Source organism: Rattus rattus, chromosome 2, assembly GCF_011064425.1.
Source record: "Rattus rattus isolate New Zealand chromosome 2, Rrattus_CSIRO_v1, whole genome shotgun sequence".
In the NCBI taxonomy this organism is placed as follows: domain Eukaryota; kingdom Metazoa; phylum Chordata; class Mammalia; order Rodentia; family Muridae; genus Rattus; species Rattus rattus.
Window position 1 is genome coordinate 211269593 of NC_046155.1, and position 25344 is coordinate 211294936.

The window sequence follows — 25344 nt, forward strand, 5'->3', positions numbered from 1 at the left end:
CTCCCTCCTAACATGCAGAAGAGGGATTCATCTTAATCAGCCTAAGACGTGAGATGTTCCTAAGCATTTCCCCATCGGCCTCTGCAGAAGAAGCAACAACTTCTCAACTTACCTCCCTCACAAAACAGACATTGTTAGATTACAGAATCTAGATTTCACAAATGGTCGTTTTCTCCAGATCAGACCCGGAGAGACTGCTGTATTTTTGCAGTTGTTACATTTTTATCTTGGAACTTTCGAATGGAAATTAAATGGGGAGACTGAAAAAGTTAAGACAGAAAAATCAAACTAGTTAACTAGTTTACCTTTTAATACAGAGTAGCAAGTACCATTGAAACTAGTTTATCAGAAAAATATTGGCCGAAATTCCGACAACCAAAATCCATGGCTTCTTAGACCCATTCATTGCAGCAGGCTTTAAAATGCTTCCAAGGAGCTTTTATATGGGGTTATACTTAGAGATATTTACTGAACTCAGAGTTGTGCTATCCGTACTCAAGCCTGACACACTGTGGTGTCTTCAAGTTAGGTCACAATGGATGTCTCATCCTTTACTTTCAGATCCACTCCTCTCTCTTGATCCACCAGTCACTCTTTGCTCCCTGTGTGAGCTTGCATGAGCTGGAAAACACCAATCCACCGAGTTACTGACACCTTATAGGTTTCAGCACACTTGCACCAAATGACATAAAAAACACCCCCGGTAACAACAGTGAACTGGCTAGGAACAGTCTGAGATGTTGGAACTGATCCGTATCTACAAGGAAGACCTTCTCCCTTGCCTGATCTGAATTTGTGTGGCCTTCGCAATGCACGTCACAGAACGTGACTTTCTAAATTCTATATGATGTGACAGGTAAACAAAAACCAGGGAGACAGTTTACTGTCACACATTACAATCTCTACCCCTGTGCACGTGATTTCCTGTAATAAAAACTGGGGGAAATACATTAAGTTTAGGATGTCAGCAAGCTCCTGGTAAGAGAGATGAGGTTTCCTTTCGTGTATCTGGAGCACGAGCAAGGCATCTGCAAAGTCAGAGATGAGTGGGCTGCAGGGTTTGATCTCCACATCACGTGGCAGCAGGCAGCCTCACACTGACTCATCCACCAGAGCTGGGTTCCCGAATTCTGCCTCAGAATCTGAGTTTTTATCACCTGCAGTGCCAATTGTACATACCACGACAAGTCCATGTTTTTATTTTTTAAAAGCACCTGTCAGTACCACAGTCTGTCAACTGTCAGTACCACAGCCTGTCAATTATCAGTACCACAGTCTGTCAACTGTCAGTACCACAGCCTGTCAACTGTCAGTGCCACACCACAGCCTGTCAACTGTCAGTACCACAGCCTGTCAACTGTCAGTACCACAGCCTGTCAACTGTCAGTACCACAGCCTGTCAACTGTCAGTTCTGAGTACCACACCACAGTACCACAGTCTGTCAACTGTCAGTACCACAGCCTGTCAGTGCCACAGCCTGTCAATTATCAGTACCACAGCCTGTCAATTGTCAGTACCACAGCCTGTCAACTGTCAGTGCCACACTGTCACAGTCTGTCACCTGTCAGTACCACAGCCTGTCAACTGTCAGTACCACAGCCTGTCAATTGTCAGTACCACAGCCTGTCAACTGTCAGTGCCACAGCCTGTCAACTGTCAGTGCCACAGCCTGTCAACTGTCAGTACCACAGTCTGTCAACTGTCAGTACCACAGCCTGTCAATTGTCAGTACCACAGCCTGTCAACTGTCAGTGCCACAGCCTGTCAATTATCAGTACCACGGCCTGTCAATTGTCAGTACCACAGCCTGTCAACTGTCAGTGCCACAGCCTGTCAACTGTCAGTGCCACAGCCTGTCAACTGTCAGTACCACAGCCTGTCAACTGTCAGTGCCACAGCCTGTCAACTGTCAGTACCACAGCCTGTCAACTGTCAGTACCACAGCCTGTCAACTGTCAGTGCCACAGCCACAGCCTGTCAACTGTCAGTACCACAGCCTGTCAACTGTCAGTACCACAGCCTGTCAATTGTCAGTACCACAGCCTGTCAACTGTCAGTGCCACAGCCTGTCAACTGTCAGTGCCACAGCCTGTCAACTGTCAGTACCACAGCCTGTCAACTGTCAGTACCACAGTCTGTCAACTGTCAGTACCACAGCCTGTCAATTGTCAGTACCACGGCCTGTCAACTGTCAGTGCCACAGCCTGTCAACTGTCAGTACCACAGTCTGTCAACTATCAGTACCACGGCCTGTCAATTGTTAGTGCCACAGCCTGTCAATTATCAGTACCACAGTCTGTCAACTGTCAGTACCACAGTCTGTCAACTGTCAGTACCACAGCCTGTCAACTGTCAGTGCCACAGCCTGACAACTGTCAGTGCCACAGCCTGACAACTGTCAGTGCCACAGCCTGTCAACTGTCAGTGCCACAGCCTGTCAATTATCAGTACCACAGCCTGTCAACTGTCAGTACCACAGCCTGTCAACTGTCAGTACCACAATCTGTCAATTGTTTAAGAAAAAAAATCACCTAGAAGTAGGGTAATGGCCACTTTAGACTGCAGCATCTACAGTCACTCAAGAACTTCTCTCCAGGCCAATCTGACTCAACACTCATCAGAAATGCTTCACATGAACTTGCAATTTCAGTTACAGGAAGTAGAAAAGGGACAATCAAAGATTGAGGTAAAATGCCATTAATTTTCAACCTCTCAATAAGAGTATTCTTATGTGAATATGCCTTTTTAAAAACAGCTGGATTTGGGGAGTCTGGACAAATATTTCCATCGATAAAATGCTTCCTCCCCAACCCTGAGGACCTGACTGCAAATGGCAGCACCAACGTGAGAAGTTAGGCACAAGTGAGTGTGCACATAACTAAGTCCAGAGCTGTGGGCAGAGACTGGCAGACCCCAGACCTTCAGGCCTAGTCAAAGCAGTGAGCTTCTAGTTCAATGAGACCTGGCTTGAGATAAGGCAATAGGGGACACTGCAGTCCTGTGCTGGCCTCTGCATGCAGACATCTGCACTAAAACACTCGTGTACATGCACCACTGTACAGAGACTTTGGGTTTCTTTAAAAACTCAGTTATGTTATGGAAACATGTTTTTGTTTTTTAAGCCCAGGTGTGGGAGATGGGGCTGCTTCAGACTGTCTGCAGTACCAGACTATTTGCCTAGTGTGTGCTCGGGGAGGGGCATGCATCTGCCAGCTGCAGATAGTTTGATTCTGGGAACGACTGAGAGAGGCCAGAGAGACGGGGAGGAGTGGCCTGAAGAGGGCGAGGCCGTTCCTCCTGCTGGTTCCTGCTTCTGCTGCTGCTGCTGCTCGTGGAGAGAAAAGAGATGAGAAGAAGAAGCTGGAGGTACCCTGATGAGACAAAACCTGGACTTACCCCAAGGAACTCAATGCCCTTAATCAGCAGGAAGTAATTTAAAGAGACCTACATCACCTTTCCCTTGAACCTTTCCCTCTCCTACCTGGTGGTGGGATGTGAGAAGAAATAAAGGTTGGAAGGAGGGTAGAGAGAAAAGGATTCAAATAAAATAGACTGAAAAATTATGCCTACACAACACAAGCATGCAGCTCATACACATGCATGACAGAGAGACTCAGCAGCACAAACACACATGTCAGAGTGTCTGTCTGTCTGACACACAAACACACATGTCAGAGTATCTGTCTGACACACAAACACATGTCAGAGTGTCTGTCTGTCTCATACACAAACACACATGTCAGAATGTCTGACACACAAACACATGTCAGAGTGTCTGTCTGTCTCATACACAAACACACATGTCAGAGTGTCTGTCTGTCTCATACACAAACACACATGTCAGAGTGTCTGTCTCATACACAAACACACATGTCAGAGTGTCTGTCTGTCTGTCTCATATACAAACACACATGTCAGAGTGTCTGTCTGCCTGTCTTACACACACACACACACACAAAATCGTTTTCAAACCTAATAAATTTTACTGTTTTTAACTGCAGCTGTCTTGATTCCTACTGGCCACAGTTTTACCCACCACTGCTTTAGCATAACCAGTGTTAACTATCAACCCAGTGAGAGAGGCAAATGTTTTATATTTTTATCTAAAACAACAACAACAACAACTCTGTCTTCAAGGACACATTAAAGGTGTCTAAGAGACCAACTTCGAAGAGCTAGTGAACCGAAAATATTTTTTCAAAGAATTTAAAACCCACGAAGGTATTTATCAAGTTATTAGAACAGTGGTTCGTCCACAGGCGAACACAATGGAGTGCATTTCCTACTGCAAAAAGAAAATGAAGAGTCAGTTAAAGACATATACATCACTAAATACTTCTCCCTACCGAGTTGGATCTTCAAGTGGGCATACAATGAGTCATACACATACTGTTGAGCGAAACATCTTAAATATTTATCAAACAAAGGTCTAGGCTCAAGGATTCTAAAAAGCTCTCAGATTTCTTTCCTGTCTTTCATCCAGTAGGGATAAACAAAACCCTCTGATTTCCCTCTCCCTCTGAATTCCTGAAGTACAAACCGAGGTGAGTCACACTGCCTTGCTTTTTTTTTTTTTTCATTACTTGAAAATTTATTTTCATCTTTTTGAAAATGTTTATGTGCGTGCGTGTGTGTGTGTGTGTGTGTGTGTGTGTGTGTGTGAGAGAGAGAGAGAGAGGGAGAGAGAGAGAGAGAGAGAGAGAGAGAGAGGTGGTGCTCACAGAAGGGAACTGGACTTATCCACAGTTGTGAGGCCCTCATGGGTACTGAGAACTGACCTCGGTTCTGCAAGTGCTTTTAGCTGCTGAGCCATCTCTCCATTCTTGGCAGTGCTCTTTTCTGTGGAGAGTTCACAGCCCCCACATACTGTAAGTGCACATGAGTGGGCAGAGTTCTGTCCCAGCCCCTAAGTCACACATCACTAAAGGTTGGGACATTCAAGTCAGACATAAGGTTCCTCAGTCAGATGCCCAAGAGCTCATTCAAAGCAAAAGTTCTTCCCGTTCGCTAATCCATCCCCTGGCTCAAGCACTTGAAAAGCTCAGGTGGAACATGACAAGCCTTTCAGAGTAAAAGGATGATCTCTACAGTTAACCACCAGATCTCCTAAGGGACATTCTCGATGAGCAGGATCGAGCAGGGTTAATTCATGAACTCAGCTAGCTCAGGATTCTCCTTGGGCTTTCCTCCCTACAGTCTGGGCCTGGTATTCTGCTGGTCCACTACCACTGAGCGGACTCAGTCACACGTGGCATCCTGATTTACAATGGTTCCGCTCCAATTTTCAACCTAACAGCAGAGCGAAAGCAATAACACACAGTCAGCAGAGACCGTGCTTCCCATCTGAACTGTGGTCTCTTCCTGAGCTAGCGATGTGGAGCACAACTCCATCTCCAGACCTTGGATCATGAGGCTGAGCTCACATGATTGCAAGAGCAAGCTATCAGCACTCTACACACAATGCTGTATACGCTGCGACCTCTGGGTACACACATTTAGTCGAGATTGTATCAGCAGATCTTAACACTTGGGAGGTGAAGGGAGGAAGATCTAACTTCAGGGTCATCCTTGGCTATTTAGTGACTCTGGAAACTGTCTCAAAAGTGGTGGGGTGGGAGGTAGGTAGAGCTCAGTCGGTAAAGTGCTTGCTGACCTGAGCAAGTTTGAGGACCTGAGTTCAATCACAGAACCCACATAAAAAGGTGGGTGAATAGTAACAGAGGAAAAATTAGTCTTCTCCAAAGAGACTCACTGGATATAACCGCCACATTTCAGACTCTCAGAATGCCATGTCTGGGCAGTTTCTTTCTGTCTTATAGTCTTTTGCTTATATATTTTGGTTTCTGATTGTGTTTTGTGGGGTGTGTGTGTGTGTATGTGTGTGTGTGTGTGTGTGTGTGTGTATGAGAGAGAGAGAGAGTGAGCAAGAAAGAGCAAATGAGAGCAAGAGAAAGCAAGAGTGAGAGAAAGGAGAGAGCAAGAGGGAGAGAGCATTAGAGCGAGAACAAGAGAGCAAAAGAGTTTCTTGGGGTTTTATTTGCTTGTTTTTAAAGAAAGGGATAAAGGCAGTTGGGTATTTATGAAGGGTAGGGAGACTCTGAGGGGAGTTAGGAAAGAGGAAAAGTGTGATCAGAATATATTGTATGAAACAACTTTTTAACATAAAATAATAAAATTTAAAGCTAAAAATATTAAAATAAAACAAAATAGGATAGGGGAATTGGCTTGTTTGTAATTGCAACTCTGGGGAAACAGAGCCAGGCAGATCCCTGGGATTTGCTGGCTAGCGGCTAAGCCTATTTAGTGAGTTCAAGACCAGTGAAAAACCCTGTGTGAAAAAAGAGAAAGGTGAACAGCTCCTGAGAAATGTCACCCAAGTTTGCCCTCTGACCTTCACACACACACACACACACACGCACACACACGTGCACACTCAGCTTTGTGTTAAATAATGTATAGAACTATAGGTTATAACCTGCATGCCACAGTGGGCCAGCCTAAGCTATGATGGTCATTAGGTTATGTAAATAAATGCATTATTGTCAACTTGACATAAGTTTATTGGGCTGAGAAGCATCTGTAAGAGTCTGAGTATTAAGCTCCACTTATCCCTCAACTATCCATTTGGTTCTCTTTGGTATATTTTTACCTCCTCAGCATGGCCAGTCCTATCCGTCCACTCGCCAACCAGCACAGTCATGGATCCTAGGAATCCCGTCTTCAGCTCCTCACCCACTGACCCTGCTGGCTCACAGGGGTCTGCTGTGGTTCTCACTGCCCCGCCCACTGCTTCCTTCCCCGATGCTCTAAAACACCTTCTACTCTACCCCCTCACCTTCTTCATGCTCAGTTAAATTCTCCTCCCCCTCATCCCTCCCAAAAGACAAAATTACAAAGTTCTTCCATGGGCAATACGAAATCCCATACTGCCAGGAACAAGCCCTCTTCTTTCCTGTTCCTTGGAAGCTGTCTCAGCTGCCAGTGACACTGTGTCATTCTTCAGGGCTATGTCTTATTCTATTTCATGATATCCCCTCTTCTTTCCTGTTTCTTGGAAGCTGTCTCAGCTGCCAGTGACACTGTGTCATTCTCCAGGGCTATGTCTTATTCTATTTCACAATATCCCCTCTTCTTTCCTGTTTCTTGGAAGCTGTCTCAGCTGCCAGTGACACTGTGTCATTCTCCAGGGCTATGTCTTATTCTATTTCATGATATCTCAGACAGGAGTAAACACACTGTACTATGTCACCAAATTAGTATAAAATAATTATCATTAAGCAAAAAAAAAAAAAAAGGTGGAGTCCCCCCTCTTTTAGTTAGGGTTTCCACTGCTGTGAACAGATACCATGACCAAGACAACTCTTTTTTTTTAATTATTTATTTAAGGGATTGGTTTTATTTCTTTGATGTCCATCCAGAAAATAGCCCTTTCTCAAGGTCATCCAGTAGTGCTTTCAGCCCTTTTTTAATCTGTCTTTTGCAACAGTCATTGGCAACTTCTAAGTTCAGAAAATTTGAGGATTTCTTCAATTTACTTTAGGACCTTTCTTCAATTAGCTTTAAAAGCCACTTTAAGGTAGGTTTCACTTGTGACACCCAACATCTCTGAAGAGTCTTTTCATATCCATTCCTGGAGAACAGTACATGTGACTTTATTAAAAACTACAGTTAAAGTTTACTCCAACCTAACAGCTGTAACCAGTTCTGTCCAAGACAACTCTTATATGGACAACATTTAACTGGGGCTGGCTTATAGGTTCAGAGTTTCAGACCATTATTATCAAGGAGGGAGCATGGCAGCATCCAGGCAGACATGGTGCAGAAGGAGCTAAGAGTTCTACATGTTCTTCTGAAGGCAAACAGGAGCAGACTGTCTCCTCCACACTGGGTGGAGTTTCAAAGCCCACCCCCACAGTGACACACTTCCTCCAGCAAGGCCACACCTCCTAATAGTACCACTCCCTATGGGCCAAGCATATTCAAACCACCACACACCCCAAAATTATTGTTTCTACCTCTGCTTTGGGAAGTCATAAGTAAACACACTGCTCTGGGAATAAGACATCTAGACCTTCCCATTTCACCATTGCTCCCTATAAAGTATGTCTCAGTTGAAAGTAAACCAGTATTTGAAGACCCTAAATCATTCCTCAGCCTTACAAAGGGGTCAATGACCTTCCCTAAGGAGATGTAAATGAAACACAGTGGCCTGAGCACTATTAAAACACCCAGCCCAGGTCAAGGGCCCACACAGCCCTAAGGATTTCTGGGCTATGTTTCTCATCCCTGACTACATCAGGAAAACTGGGTTCCTTTTTCTATGTTCAAATTTTAACTGAGAGGTCGAATTAGGTTTCCAAGGGGGTCAATGATAGGCAGGCATATTATCATCCCAAGTCTTATTAATGAGACAACTCAAACGAGTCTCTTCTAACACCTGAAGACATCCCCTGTACTTTGTGGGAGCCTGTGTAAGAAAGCTGTGCGCCTGCTGGGAACTACGAACGGAGCAGACTGCAGAATGTTCTTCTCACAAGGTGGCCTTCTAGAAAGAACTGCCTAAACTATGAAAACTGGATACACACGGCCAAAGATGATAAGACAGACATAACACCAGGTGTACTCACTCACAGTGCTTGTATTCGCTTAAGTGAACCATAAACAACCTTTCCTGGTTTTCTTGCTTTGGTAATAAAAATTAAAAGTGCTTTATTTGCACTACTGGAGCTAAAATGCTTAGAGCCCCCTGGTATTTATGGCATTTCCTTTCCTCCTCAGAGACAGAGCCTCACTGGCCCAGGCAGAACAGCAACACCTCTTCTCAAATTCCTCTAAGACTTACTCCATGGGAAAGCACAGAGAAGAAATGGCCGCAGTGGGTATGTACAGTGGGCAGGGTGAACACTCAGACACACTCCAGTGAGCCTGCTACTCCATGCAGGAGATAAAGGCACTTCGAGGGACACTGGAACAACACAGGCACATTGGGAGTGTTCACAAGAAGACAGAAATCGGACGTTTGTAATACAAAATCACCCCACATTAGTGAGCATATCCGTTCCCCCTGTGGTAAGGACAACAGCACAGACCAAGGAAAGCTTGCTTTAGCTCAAAACTGTCTACACTGCATACACAGGAAGGCTGCAGCTCACAGCTGGGCTACACTGCAGACACAGGAAGGCTGGAGCTCACAGCTGGCCTACACTGCATACACAGGAAGGCTGCAGCTCACAGCTGGGCTACACTGCATACACAGCAAGGCTGCAGCTCACAGCTGGCCTACACTGCATACACAGCAAGGCTGCAGCTCACAGCTGGCCTACACTGCATACACAGGAAGGCTGGAGCTCACAGCTGGGCTACACTGCAGACACAGGAAGGCTGGAGCTCACAGCTGGGCTACACTGCAGACACAGGAAGGCTGGTGGCAGGAGCAGCCCGTGGCTATGGGAACTTGCTCATATTCCTGCACATCAGGAAACCAAGATACTCAAATTCCATCCCTAGCGACCTACCTCCTCCAGCCAGGCTCTACCTCCTAAAGCGGTGGTTCTCAACCAGTGGGTCATGACACCTTCGGAGTCCAACCACCCATTCACAGGGGGGTGTGCTCAAGACCATCAGAAAACACAGGCATTTACATTATGATTCACAATGGTAGAAAGATTGCAGCTATAAATAACTTCATGGGGGGGGGGACTCACCACAACATGAAGAACTGAATTAAAGGTCACAGAAATAGGAAGGATGAAAGCCACTGTCCTAAAGTTCGAGTAGTGTCTCCAAATCAAATTCAAACACACACACACACACACACACACACACACACACACACACACACCAATAAGAGACACTTGATCTTCAAACCATAACAAGTACTCAAATTACGAAACAAATAACCAAATCTCTTTACTAATCAAATACAGCATGTGGGGCTAGCATATGGGGCTAGCATGTGGGGCTAGCATGTGGGGCTAGCATATAGGGCTGCCAAAGTGTGGTCTCCTGTACACACTTCACCAAGCTGCAGGAATGTTCAAAGATCTGTAGGGCATTTATACATTCCTAAAACCAAACCCGTGCTTCACAGTTTTAATAACCAGATTTCCATGTAATCTTTACTGAATAGCAATAATGCTACAGAGATGCATAGCACAGATGGGGGCTAGGAAGATCTAGCTGAGAAGAAGTGAGTGTGAAGACCTGAGGTCCAACTCCCAACACCCACCACAAAAGCCAGGCATGGAGGACAGCATCTGCCAGCCCAGTTGGGGAAGGAGACACAGGAAGATCCTGGGGGATCGCTCATCTGCCACTCCAGCCAACCAGTGAGCTCCAGCCTCAGTGAGCCTCCTGCCTCAAAAACAGGGTGCAGAGTAACAGACGAGAGACCCAGGGCTCTCTGTAGGCACAGGCGCAAAGAAAAGGGGGGAGCTCCAGTTTATGTTAAACTTAACTATAATAAAGTAAATTAGAAGGAGGCGTCATTTTAAAATTCATATTGTCACCATTAAACGAGATGGGTAGAAAAAATAAAGTATCTGTAGTAAGCAAAATACAGTTTTAAAAGTTAAATGGTACAAAAACTCAGAATTGGCTGGGGCAGAATGCAACACAGTCACCCTGCGGTAGAAGGTGCATACATGAACACTGCAGGCAGTGGGGGAAATGCGGTGACCAGCCTACAAAGAACAGGAACACAGAAACCTCCTGGAGTAGCTTGAAGTGGGGCTGGGGGAACAGAGCCCCCTGCTGGCCACTGATCAGATGTACACAATAGGTTTTATAATGCCAATCTTAGGATCTTCAGTAAAATCTACCTTTTCTTCCTATGTCTTAATCGAGCTGGGAAGCAAACGAAGCACCACACCCCTTTTCAAGTTGCTCTAACCTAATTCCAGGGGAAACCTGGAAAACCAGGCAAAATCCACACTACAAAGTGGATCCGCATCTCCCCTCTGTGTGAATGTCAGCAGAACCTGACGGGGGAGGACCCCTGCGCGGGTTCTGAATGCATGAACATCCTCCTTGAAACAGGACTGCAGGGTTTCAGAGGAAAAACTCAAACTCCCTTTAAATCTCCTATTTAAAACAACACCTTTCGGATGATGATGGCTGTGACGCTCCCTCTGTAAAAAGAATTCGAAAATAAAATTGCCTCTTGAACATTTTCTAAAACCTTCGATAAACTTCAGTCATTTGATGACTCTTTCGGGATATAAGTAGACCCAACAGAGGATGTTGTTTGAAATTGATGTGGAGAGAAATTACTTTGGCTGAAGAACTTGAAATATTTACAAATGTATATTTATCTTCAGGTTACTTAAAAGCATATAAATCAGGTTCAGCTCTTGGCAGTGGTGTCTCACTACAAATAGTACAGTTGAGTCCAACAGAGTAGGCTCCCGGGAAGCATACCCCACCTACCTACCAGAAGGTAGGCGATGGTAGCTCTCTGGTTACAGAATGTTCCTTCCTGTGCACACTTTCCTCCTGGGAACTTACTGGGGTTGGTCCCATGGAACCCCACAGGCAGCCTTCACGCATGAGTGCCGAGCCATCTGTGTGTGGGTCTTCGCTTCCTCTCCGAGCATGTTTTCTTTATAGAGGCAACAAAGTCTTGACTTGGCACAGGCCACCTACACTTCCTCTTCCGGTAGCGATACTTCCGGTCACTATCTGTTCTTAATGGCAGCTACCATGGTAAGGCCAGAAGCAGAGCAGTGTGGTCACGTGGCGCTCCCTGAAGAAAGGGCTTTCTTTATGTTCATGAAATGAAATTAAACGGAAACAAATTTCCGTCGACATTTCAAGACCTAAGAAGCTGAGAGAAGTTTTCTATACATCTTCCGCTGCAGGACTACAAAACAACAAAACAAACAAAACCCCCCGCGGTACTTTGAAAATTAAAACCTGAAATATTTATTTTAGAGGTGATGTGAAGAAATCAAGAATAAATTACTGAATGATGTTTTCAGCACTCACCGATCACGATCGAAGACTCGCAGTGGTAATAACCATTGCTCTGTTTTTTCTTCAGCATGGAGCAGAGATCTATTTGGTACAGTATTTCTTCTCCAAATCTGTAGTCGATAAATTGCTCATACAATCCAGGCTCTATTTTTCTCACTCCCTTGAAATGACAAAACAAATCCATGTCAGGCAATCATTTCACTGGGCAGCCAGTTCATATTTCTATCAATCTCTCAGAACCTGATATTACATTTTGGATTCAGATCTGCCTCCTGGCACTTGGAAATAGACGCCACAAAATTGTTAAGTTGGTTTTTTTGTTTGTTTTGGTTTTTTGGGTTTTTTGGGGGGTGGTGGGTTGTTTGGTTGTTTGTTTTTGGGGGGTTGTTTTTGCTTTTTAAAGTCTCCATGCATGGGGGTGAGGGGTCTCCATTTAAAGCCATCAATTAAAAGTGCTAACCTGATGTGGTAGCACTTGAAACTTTGTACATCTTTAAACATCAGAACTGAGAAACCATGAGCTGAGGCAGATCGAGGGCAAAGTGACCATTTGCAACAATAGATATGTGTCAGTATCAAGGGCACAGTAACCATTTGCACCGTGGGTGGGTGGTTTTAAAGTGCTGCTGATCTCTGTATTTCACAGGGAGAGGAACCTTCTGGTAACACTAACACATTATTTAAACCCCTACCTAAAAACCGCCTGAGGACAAAGCAGATTTAAGCAGGGCAGGGAGACCAGTGGCTTGTCTGCATCTTTCTCCATCTGCCTCTCCTTGTTTCAATACAGCAGGGGCAGCTGGACGCTGAAGACTGGAGCAAGGTCCTCCTGGTGCTACTGTAGCCACCCAGCCAGTAGTATCATGCCCTCTCCTCAGCACTACAGTGTCCTGACACTTCAACCTCAGAGTCCTGAGTCACAGTCTCTGAGTTTTACTTTCTCTATTAATTTTTACTTCCTACCAATACAATTTCCCCCTATGAATAATAAAAATTTATAGAAATTTTTCTATGGCAGGAAACCATGTGCTCTTGCTCTGTTTCATTTTTCCTGTGCAAATGAAAATCAATTTTTACTTTTCACACGAATATGGTTTTATCCTCAGTGCTTCTTAAAATCCAGTTCCATTATATCAGTAAATTTGACACATCAATATTAATACACTGATTGCAAAATGCTTTTGTCTCTACCTGCTCTGTTGTATGGAGTATCATGTTATTTATCCAGAAGGCTGTTGCCCTTGATAGTTAATGGTGTAGTAAGACATGCTTGTGTTGTAGGTTTAACTGGCTCCTGCTCTTAACTGCTCCCCATCCGCCACTACAGCCCTTCCCAACTCAGTTCGGGAATTCTAGTCTACCTGCACAGGCTGAATGCATCCTAGACAAAAATCCAACACACCTTCATAATAAAAGTATGGGATAGATTTGGGATACACGGGACATACCTCAACATAATAAAAGCAAATTACAGCAAGATCACAGCCAGCATCACCGTACACGAAAAGAAATTCAAAGCATTTCTACTAAAATTAGGAATAAGACCATGCTGTCTGCTCTCTCCGTATCTACTCGATATGATATTTCAACTATTAACTAGAGCAATAAGACAACTGAAGGAGATCAAAGGGCATATATAAGAAGGGAAGAAGTCCAAGTATCTTTATTTGCAGATGACATAATTGTATACATAAGTGACCCTAAAAAAATTCATCAGAGGGGGTTGGGGATTTGGCTCAGTGGTAGAGTGTTTGCCTAGCAAGTGCAAGGCCCTGGGTTCGGTCCCCAGCTCCAAAAAAAAAAATTCACCAGAAAACTCTGTAGAAGTGCTAGTAATAAAAGCTGCATGGTATCAGTAAAAAAAAAAAGATAGAAAATAAGAAATTCTCAAGTTAATAAAGAAAAAAAAACTGTAGAGCTGATAAACACTTTCAGCAGAACAGCAGGACACAAAAGCAATCAATACACAAAAATCAATGGCCTTCCTATATACAAATGATGAATGAATTGAGAAAGAACCCAGGGAAACAACTTTCACAATTGTCTCAAAAATAATAAAAATATTTTTGGGTAATTCTAGCCAAGAAAAGTGAAAGATTTGATTAATAATAATATAAAATAATATAAAAAAACTGAAGAAAGTAAGGAAAGAAACTGAATAAGATATCTTCATGGGCTGTTAAGATTAATATATTAAAAATGGTCAGTGTACTAAAAGCAACCTACAGATTCAATGCAATCCCCGAGAAGAACCCAATTCTTTTTTTTTCTTTTATTGGATTTTTTTATTTACATTTCAAATGTTATTCCCTTTCCCTGTTACTTCTATAAGGGTGTTCCCCTCCTCATCCATCCTCTCTTATCATCCCCTCCACATTCCCCTACTACAAGGGCTTCTCCTTCTATTAGTACCCAACAAAGCCATCCTCTGCTGCATATGCAGCTGGAGCCATGAGTTAGTCCATGTATATAGTCTTTGGGTAGTGGTTTAGTCCCTGGGAGCTCTGGTTGGTTGGCATTGTTGTTCATATGGGGTCTCAAGCCCCTTCAGCTCTTTCAATCCTTTCTCTAATTCCTCCAACAAGGATCCTGTTCTCAGTTCAGTGGTTTGCTGCTGGCATTTGCCTCTGTATTTGACATGCTCTGGCTGTGTCTCTCAAGAGACAACTATATCCGGCTCCTGTCAGCATGCACTTTTTAGCTTCATCAATCTTATCTAGTTTTGGTGGCTGTATATATATATATGGGCCCCATGTGGGGCAGGCTCTGAATGGCCATTCCTTCAGTTTCTGCTCTAAACTTTGCCTCCCTATCCCTTCCTATGGATATTTTTGTTCCCCCTTTTAAGAAGGAGTGGGAAATCCCCATTTTGGTCATCTTTCTTCTTGGGCTTCATGTGGTCTATGGATTATATCTTGGGTAATTCGAGCTTTAGGGCTAATATCCACTTATCAATGAGTGCATACCATGTGTGTTTTTCTGTGATTGGGTTACCTCACTCGGGATGATATTTTCTAGTTCAATCCACTTGCCTATGGATTTCATGAAGTGATTGTTTTTGATAGCTGAGTAGTACTCCATTATGTAGATGTACCACATTTTCTGTATCCATTCCTCTGTTGAAGAACATCTGGGTTCTTTCCAGCTTCTGGCTATTATAAGCTGCTATGAACATAGTGGAGCACGTGTCTTTGTTGTAAGTTGCAGCATCTTTTGGGTATATGCCTAGGAGAGGTATAGCTGGGTCCTCAGATAGTGCAATGTCCATTTTTCTAAGGAACCTCCAGACTCATTTCCAGAGTGGTGGTTGTACCAGTTTGCAATCCCACCAACAATGGAGGAGTGTTCCTCTTCCTCCACATCCTTGCCAAAATCTGTTGTCACGTGAGTTTTTGATCTTAGCCATTCTGACTGGTGTGAGGTGGAATCTCAGGGTTGTTTTGATTTGCATTTCCCTGATGACAAAGGATGTTGAACATTTCTTTAGGTACTTCTCAGCCATTTGATATTCTTCAGCTGAGAATTCTTTGTTTAGCTCTGTACCCCATTTTAAATAGGGTTATTTGGCTCTCTGGAGTCTAACTTCTTGAGTTCTTTGTATATTTTGGATATTAGCCCTCTATCAGATGTGGGATTTATAAAGATCTTTTCCCAATCTGTTGGCTGCCATTTTGTCCTAATGACAGTGTCCTTTGCCTTACAGAAGCTTTGCAGTTTTATGAGATCCCATTTGTTGATTCTTGATCTTAGAGCATAAGCCATTTGTGTTTTGTTCAGGAAATTTTCCCCAGTGCCCATATGATTGAGACTCTTCCCCACCTTTTCTTCTATTAGTTTGGGTGTGTCTGGTTTGATGCCCAGCGATTCTTTACAGAACTTGAAAGGACAATTCTCAGTTTCATATAGAAATACAAAAAAAAAAAAAAAAAAACCAAAAACCAAAAACCCAAGATACTAAAATAATCCTAAACAAGAACTGCTGGAGGTGTCACTATTCCCAGTTACAAGCTGTACTACAGAGATATAGTAATAAAAAAAAAAAACATTGTGGTATTGGCATAGAAACAGATTTGTTGATCAATGGAACTCAATTTAAGAGCCCAAAATAAATTCACATCTATGGACACCTGGTTTTTGATAAAGAAGCCAAAAATATATACTGACAAAAAAAAAGTTTCTTCAACAAATGGTATTGGTCAAATTGGCTGGCTGCATGTAGGGGAATGCAAATAGATCCGCTGTTATCAGCCGGCCCAAAATTCAACTCCAAATGGATCAAAGAGCTCAACATAAAACCAGATAGCCTGAAGCTGACGGGAGAGGAAGTGAGGGACGGTGCGGAACGCAGCGGCACACAGCTTTCTAAATGGAACCAATAGCCTGGGCACTAAAAATAAACTAATAAAATAAAAATAAACTCCTAAAACCAAAAAGGTGCTGTGTGGCAAAGGACGCCATCTGACAAAGCAGCGCACGGGCTACAGAACGGGAAACCGTTTTTAATAACGATGCACGTGATAGCGGGACAGCGCAGATTACACGAAGACCTCAAATATAAGGAAACAACCCAAGTAAAAATGGGGTGCATATCTAAACAGAATCTTCAAAAGAGAAGTCACAGATGGCCGAGAAACAAAGAAACGCTCAACATCCTTAAGTCACCGGGGGAAATACGAATCAAAACTGCTTTGAGATTTCATCTGACACCAGTCAGAACGGCCAAGATCAAAAACACCAGTGAGAGCTCTGACAGCTCCCGCTGGCACGTGGGGTAAGGGCAGCACTCGTCCATTGTTGGTGGGAGGGCAAACCTATACGGCCACAGCGGAAGTCAATGCTGAGCTCCCAGAAGCTGGGCACAAACGTACGTCTTAGGCGTATACCCAAAGGACACTTCATCCCACGACAGAGCATTTGATAACCATGGTCATAACAGCCGGAATCAGAAACAGCCTGGATGTCCATCAATGATTGAATGGATAAAGAAAATGTTGCGCATTTACACAGTAAGGGCCGTGGGATGGGGAGAGAACGGATCGCCCTAAGATGGCGGAGTAGACAGTTATGGATGGGCGAGGGTGGGGAATGAGGGAGGATCAAACAGTAAGGGTGGGGGAAGAGGGGTCAAAAAGGGGATACAGAAAAGGGCAGATAAAACTCACAGCTATTTGAGAAGTCGAACGGAACCAATGTAGTAGACGCTTTCTAGAATATATATACATGTATAAAGGCTCCCTAATAACAGAGGGATGGGGCCCCACCTGGATATCTCTCATCTCCACATGAACTTTCTACTACAGGACATGAGTCATGCCAGGGCTAGTGATTGCTCTCTACAAGGTGAGAGCAAGGCCCCATTGCTGAAGTCAGCACCTACATAACTCATTAAACACGGAGAAGTGGAGCTGGTGCCTGGCTACAGCCTTCAGCCCTACTGAGTAGTGTTCGTGGTACAGGGAGGCACTCTGCACACTATCAAAGGAGAAAGGTCAACGCCAACCCAGCCACACACCCTTTAACCCACAGTGGCGATCTGCCTGCAAGGGGTGCTAGTGCAGTTGTGGAACGAAACTTGTGGGAGAATCCAACCAGTATATCATGGGATTTAAGGCCACTCTATGAGATGGAGTTCCATCGCCAATGTTGCCTGGATAGCCCGGGACCTGAGATCAGATAGGCCAGGGACCTAAGGCAAAATCAACCACCACTATCTGTCAAAGCAGCAGTCCTCGACGTGTGATGGTGACCTCTGTGGGGCAGCAGATATCCTGCATACGGATATGTACAGTACAATTCATAACGGTAGCAAAACCACAGTCATGAGGTAGCAATGAAATAACTTTATGTTCGGGGTCACCACAACGTGAGGAACTGTATCAAAGGGAATCGGCGTTGGGAAGATTAAGAACCACTGTGCTAAAGGACTGCAGCAATAAAATGGCTCCTAGCAACATTCTGCTAGACTCATGGGTCAGTGCCTTGCCCAGCCGTCACCTGAGAAGCTTCCTCCTGCAGTAGATAGGACAAACCAAGACAAAGATCATAGCTGGACAGTATGCAAAGTGAGAGACCTGGGAACACTCAGTTCTAAGGGGTAAGATGTCTCCACCAAATCCCTCCCCTCAGGGCTCAGGGAACCCTACAGAAGAGGAGGCAGAGAGAGTGTTAGAGCCAGAGGGCATAGAGGACACAGAGGGGAAAACCTCTAGACCCAGCAGGATGCATGTTTTGTGTTGGTTTGGTTTATGATGTTATTTAGTGCCAGACTCTCTTACTTCCTCCACTGACCTGTGTAGAGGCTGGATTCAGGTTCAGCACTGAGGTCACTCACCACCACTGTGGGGTGTGATTTTAGAGCCAATGGAGGTTTTGTTTACTTATTTTTAAATAAAATCAAGTGTCTGAGAAAAAGTTCTGAGAAAATGAAAATGGTTTTACTTGTCTTCTAAATGCTTTTCTTTCTCTTTGTGTGTATGCATTCATGCACGGTTGTATTTGTGCATTCACGTGTATGCATATGTGCATGTATGTGTGCATGTGTGCATTTGTGGTGTACGTGTGCATGTGTGTGTATGTGAGAGTGTGTGTGTGTGTGTGTGTGTGTGTGTGTGTGTAGTGTTGTGTATGTGTGTTCCCCTGAGATTAGGAAGGTTAGGGGGACGGGCAATGGTCCCTCCAGCAGACAGTGGCAGTCTAGGAAAAGTCTTCAGTTCCCAGGAGCACAATGGCGGCATTGCCCAGAGTTGCCAGGCTCTCTTTTCGTCTTATAAAATGTCATTGATTCTTTTTGCTCACACATATTTAGTTAGTTACTCGGATGGGGCATGCCTCACTGCACATCTGGAGGTCAGAGGACAACTTCGAGGGAGCTGGTCCTCTCCTTCCGGTGTGGAACCTGGGGACGGAGCTGACGTTTTCAGGCTTTTCAGAAAGCACCCTCACCCACCAAGTCATCTTGGTGGCCCCAGAGAAATGAGAGAACTACAAGAGCGCCTGCAAGCCAACCTCCATGGCTTTGATTGCAAGTATAACAAAAATCCTGTAACTCATAATACACAGAAAGTACACTTCAGAAAGGCATCAAGAGAGTCAGAGCTCTGTCTCTTGGTCAAAATAAAAAATTTTATAATCTAGAAATAGGCGAGAATTGCTTAATCTTATATTTACTGGGACGCCAGCGTCATCTTTGCTCTCCGGAGAATGCAGTGGGTAGCCTGTCTCTCTCTCATAAACCTGGATTTATCTCACCGTCTAGCTCTGGCCAATCATGTTTGCCTTTTATAATAAATGGACCGGTGTGTGTTATATAGGAAGACCCTGCCTCGAAAAGGAAATAAAGAAGAAACAAAGGCTTCGTTCTGAGAAACTTGGTGCCTATATTAAAGTCAGACATCACCTGAGGCGAGGCTAAGAAAGGTCCTGTTTTTATAAGGAATCTGTAGATCAGAGGTATCCCCACTCAAGGCTATGGCTTCAAGTTAACACGACTGGGTGGGATGGCACTGTGTGCAGGCTCGGGACTTCCAGTGACTCCCAAATTTGTCAGAGGCCAGCACTGCCCTTCCCCGGGTGTCCTAGTGTTAAAGACCATGCTAGGAAAGAGCAAAGAAAAGCCTCAAATGGTTAAATCCAGGAAAACACAGCCTATAATAAAACCTAAGTGAGCTGAGGTTTCCTCAGACGGAGAGAAACTCTGTGAGGGGTATCTCTGACATCTCTGTGCTAACAACACTACAAACTTGGTGTTGGAAGCATGCAGGATGACAGTCTAATATCTCATATAAACGTTATTTTCCCTGGATTAACAGGGAAAATGTTTTAAGGGCTTCAGACGCACAGCTGTGCTCAGCATAAATGCATTCATTATGCACGATGACACTGAAGGAAAAAAAATAGAGGCTACCTACAGATGTGTACTGTTTGCTTGTATGAACTTGTCAAAAATAAAAAAATTCAATTGTTAAGTAAATGTGAGATATTATATTCTGAAGCAAGCGATTGCCTAGTGGAAATGAATATCAAATGGAAGGTTCCAGGTTGTCCTAATTATCACAGATGACTCAAGAGACACCGCCCTTTGGTGATCAGGGACGGTCAGGGCCATTGATCAGCCTTGGGGCGTGGCCATGAAGCTCTGAGCTGCTTCACTGACTGTAACTTGGCGCCCAAGCAGCCAAATCCTCAGAAACACCCCGCGAGCCGGCCAAGTACATTCCCAGTGGTCTGATGGCGGAGTCTGATAAACAGTGGAGATGACTTACTCGGGGAGCACTCACAGCATCATTTACATCAACCCAAGGCTCTGCGTGATTTAAACTGTGCCAAAGGGTGTGCAGACTCACGTCACTGAGCATCCAGATCCATCCTCAATTCGGAGAGAGATGCGGAATAGGGAAACCCAACAATCTGTGACAGTTACTGTGTTCAGAACGACGAAACGGTAATTTCATTATGAAGGTTAAGAGTTCTTGTAACAGATGTCACATCTTACTGTTATTTCTTATAATAATCACAATTTACATAGGCAAATAAAACGAAGGCCTTTGTCCTACTGACAATAAGCTTAATTTTTCAGAATCTCTTGCTATTTTTTAATACCCAGATACAATTAATTTTTAAAGAAATATGTGAGACAATTCAAGAAATCCCTGCGACAATGACCTAAAACCAAAGTTAAAGATGTAAATTAAGAGCTGAACCAATGTAGCCTAATCCTTTGAGCATCGGCTAGTTAAAAAGCAATAACTTGGGCTGGAGAGATGGCTCAGAGGTTAAGAGCACTGTCTGCTCTTCCAGAGGTCATGAGTTCAATTCCCAGCAACCACATGGTGGCTCACAACCATCTATAATGAGATCTGGTGCCCTCTTCTGGTCTGCACGTGTACATGCAGGTGGAACTCTGTACATAATAAATAAATCTTTAAAAAAAATTCTTTAAAAAAAGCAATAACTTGGGGCTGGGGATTTAGCTCAGCGGTAGAGCGCTTACCTAGGAAGCGCAAGGCCCTGGGTTCGGTCCCCAGCTCCAAAAAAAAGAACCAAAAAAAAAAAAAAAAAAAAAAAAAAAAAGCAATAACTTCTTTACATGAGTGGTAGAAGGCTTTCTTCTTGAGTGGTGTATTAAAACTTTTAAAATTACTTTTAGTGATCACTATCCTTAGCGAAAATTAATAGATTGGTACTCAAATTATTAAAAAAAATATTGGAATCGGCATAGAGATGTGAGGAAAACATCAGTTTCAAATTCCCCATCACCCGGGCCCTCTTACCATAACTACAATTTCCGAGGTGGTCGCAATCCACCAGGATAGGAAACAATTGCCCCCGGGGAACTACAGGCCTCCTTGACTTCTCTCAGTCATAACAACTATGCAGAATCAGACCCGCTCACGATGGCTTGTGACAGACACAAGCTTTAATGGCCCCAGCTACAGGCTCAGGAACAGTCTGAGGATTCTCAGCCCAGCAAACGGCAGCGCCCTGGCACATGACTGCTATGGGCGCACAGTAAATGCTTCTCCCTCCCTGTGACCAGGAGAGACCTCGGGCTGGAGAGTGGATCAGTAGTTACGAGCACTTACTTGTTCCTACGTTTGGTTCCCAGATACGCTGGCTCACAACTCCTAACTACAGTCCAAGGGATGTGCTCCCTTCTTCTGGCTGCTGTGGATAGCTGCATGCACATGGCATTCATTCACATAAACAAACATAAAGTAATAAAATAATAAAAAAAACAAATATGGCCTACATATTATAACATATCTGTATGGTGATAAAAGTGCATCCTATGTTTATAGTCAGGATCAAACGCCCAAATTAGGTTCTCTCCAGACAAATCTTCAGACCTACTATGCACACACTCCAAACAAGAGGTGAACGGCCACAGTGCACAGAAAGCAGAGCCCAATAATTTAAGAAAGGGGAGACAAGTAAATGGCATCATTTAATTACAGACATCACTCTTTGATAACTCATAACTAATCGAGAAAGTTGCAAAGTATTTTTGCAGCAATCCTGTGTACAGGCTCGGTGCGCCCTCCTCGTCCCCACTCAGGAAGTGTCAGTTTCCCAGACTGGCACCCAGCACCCTCCTGCCTTCCCATCACTCCCATCGACAGCCTCCTCCACACAACAGCCTCCCGCCAGCGCATCTGTCCTGACTGTGCCGAGGGCTGCCAGCTGTGCGCTCACCAGACGCCCAGCCTCGCGGCTGCTGTGAAGGTTAAGTTTATTTCCAACGTTCACTTGTAACCTTCCGTTCGTCCACATTCCAAGTGTAAATGTTTAATTAACTGTCCCCTTCTCTACTGCCAATATAATCACCCTGATTGCATGTGTGCTCCAAGGTACTCAAGGTTATCTTTGAAACACATTAGTGTATATCTTTGAAATCACGTTACACACGGCTTTTTAAAAAGCACAGTTAAAAAAAAAAAAGTCATGAGAAGTCACCAGTAACTTCCACACTCACTTTTCTTTTAAAGATTTTAAAGATAAAGGATCATTCCATTTTTTAAAGTACCCCTATAGTAATAAAATAAGCAATGTACTCAGTAGGAAAAGAAAAACTTAGAAGGAATCAGTGTCGTGAATGGTTAGAGCTAAAGAAATTACATAAACTATATATCATATTAAACGAAATGTAGTTTGGTATGGTATGTGCATGTGAATGCACAAGCCAGACGGGCCAGACTTGACCTATCCTACCTGACCACCTCAGCCTCGTTTTGTATACACCCAGCACCTGCCAGGAAGCTTGTGCGTGGTGAAGGTATCAAGGATTTCCCATCCACCCTGACTCTTTCCAGGTGACCCCTTCCCAGCCCTGACTTAATTGGTTTGCCTGTTTCCTGAATGTCCGAGCAAATTAAGCACTGGTGTGGGAGATTGTAATTCAAGAGGCTGGGAGGGTTTTAAACAGGGAGGGCTGACTGCTAAAAGCATGAGACCACGAGGAGAGTCAACGTAATAGTCTCTTTGACAGGAGCTGGAGCCCGTGGTCAAAAGAAAGGCTCTGCTCTAACTGAAGTTGTGCAAACAATTATCACAATCTAATTCAGCTGGAAGAGAGGACAGTTATGCTCTGGCCATCAGCTTGAGGGCAGTGTAAAAATAATGCCATGCTTAGGCCTTTGCCGACAGTTAAAAATGCTCCTGCCAGGTTAGCGTCGAGGACAAAAGCAGGACTCCTGAGCTGAGCCTGGCTAGCTAGTGCCACCATTACACTGTACCAGGCCGGCTTTCTTGCATGGGTGCCAGGAACCTCCTGCTTGCACATGACTGACATCTCCTGTTCTACTTCTAAAATCTCTCTTTTCATAAGAATAAGACCCCAGTGAATGGTGACAATAAAGCGGCCCCTACATTTAGGAGTGGGGGAAGAGAAGTCCACCATAAATTAATCACACTTGAGTGTTTAAACCTTTGTGCTTGCTCATATGGAGAAGGGGTGGTCTCAAAAAAAAAAAAAAGTAGCAATTCTTTGCGTGGGTAATTATATTTAACAGCAGGTGGTTGGCTGATGAGCCTGTCCATCACTCCAGGGATAAGCCTTTACTGCCTCGCAAATACCTTCAGCTGATTGGCCTGCTTGGGACTTCTATTACATTTCTAGCCACAGATTCTCTTTTGCCTCCACCCACCATTAACCCTGTGGAGGTGGGCCAGTGCCCTGCAACACTTTAACCACCCACGTTCTCCTTTCTCTTGATTAGGAAAACGATGCATGTTCCAAACTCCCTGAAAATAGCTGTTTATGGGGGGAAATGCTTGCTATCACAGGACAGAGTTAAAGCAAATGTGGGTAATTTTAATTAGATCGGGTACCCTGTTATACCTTTTTAATATAAGTTATAAATTTAAACTGAAAATTTTGTCTTTGGGTTCAAATACTAGTGAGTAAAAAAATGTTCAGAAACACTGTATGTTTTTAAATGGGAAAAGAAGTCTCAGTTAGGCCTAACCTACAAGATCAGTGTGTACATCCAGAGTGAGCAGGTGACCTGCCTTAAACTTACACAGTGAGGGACGATATTCCCGGGTTGCTTTGGTTTGGAGCATTTTGCCATCAGATTGAGCGTCCCTGAAGAGCAGCTCTGGCAATATGCAGATGATGCTGGCCTGCCACAGGCTGGTAACTACCATGAAGAAGGAGGTACAGTTGGAAAGACGGCTGCAGAGGATCAACAGGGAAGGCAAGGAAGCTCCAGGCTCAGGAAGTTCAAAGCACATTTAGTCCTTTGACCAAAAACACCTTGCACATCCTCAGCAATGTAGCCTTTCAGAGGGATGCTGTTAGTGAGTGACGTGAGCTAGAGGTGCCAGGACCAGCTCGATGTCAGGGAGGCTGGGCTGACTGATCACCCAGCACACACAGCCTTGGTCTCCTGCCTTTACTTCCTCCTGCAGGACCAGGCCAGCAAGTTTCTCTGGCATTCGCCACTAAGCACATATGGCAGGGCCTAGTAGATATACTATTAGATACTTAGTAGAGATACTATTAGACACTTAGTAGAGATACAATTAGACACTTAGTAGAGATACTATTAGATACTTAGTAGAGATACTATTAGGTACTTAGTAGAGATACAATTAGACACTTAGTAGAGATATTATTAGATACTTAGTAGAGATACTATTACGTACTTAGCAGAGATACTATTAGACACTTAGTAGAGATAGTATTAGGTACTTAGTAGAGATACTATTAGACACTTAGCAGAGATACTATTAGACACTTAGTAGAGATACTATTAGACACTTAGTAGAGATACTATTAGGTACTTAGTAGAGATACTATTAGACACTTAGCAGAGATACTATTAGACACTTAGTAGAGATACTATTAGACACTTAGTAGAGATACTATTAGGTACTTAGTAGAGATACTATTAGGTACTTAGTAGAGATACTATTAGACACTTAGTAGAGATAGTATTGGATACTTAGTAGAGATAGTATTAGATACTTAGTAGAAGTACTATTAGATATGTAGTAGAGATACTATTAGACACTTAGTAGAGATAGTATTAGGTACTTAGTAGAGATACTATTAGACACTTAGTAGAGATACTATTAGATACGTAGTAGAGATACTATTAGACACTTAGTAGAGATAGTATTAGGTACTTAGTAGAGATAATATTAGATACTTAGAGATACTATTAGATACTTAGTAGAGGTACTATTAGGTAATTAGTAGAGATACTATTAGATACGTAGCAGAGATACTATTAGACACTTAGTAGAGATACTATTAGACACTTAGTAGAGATACTATTAGGTACTTAGTAGAGATACTATTAGACACTTAGCAGAGATACTATTAGACACTTAGTAGAGATACTATTAGACACTTAGTAGAGATACTA

General features: G+C 43.7%; 1 protein-coding gene across 1 annotated transcript in view; it reads right to left on the reverse strand.

Annotated features, from left to right (window-relative positions):
- Positions 1-25344, reverse strand: part of LOC116893555 (A-kinase anchor protein 7 isoforms delta and gamma-like) — a 135695-nt gene that overhangs the window by 41482 nt on the left and 68869 nt on the right. The window contains exon 9 of the mRNA XM_032895268.1: positions 11987-12134. Coding sequence (XP_032751159.1) covers positions 11987-12134 — 148 coding nt within the window. The remainder of the gene's footprint in view (positions 1-11986; positions 12135-25344) is intronic.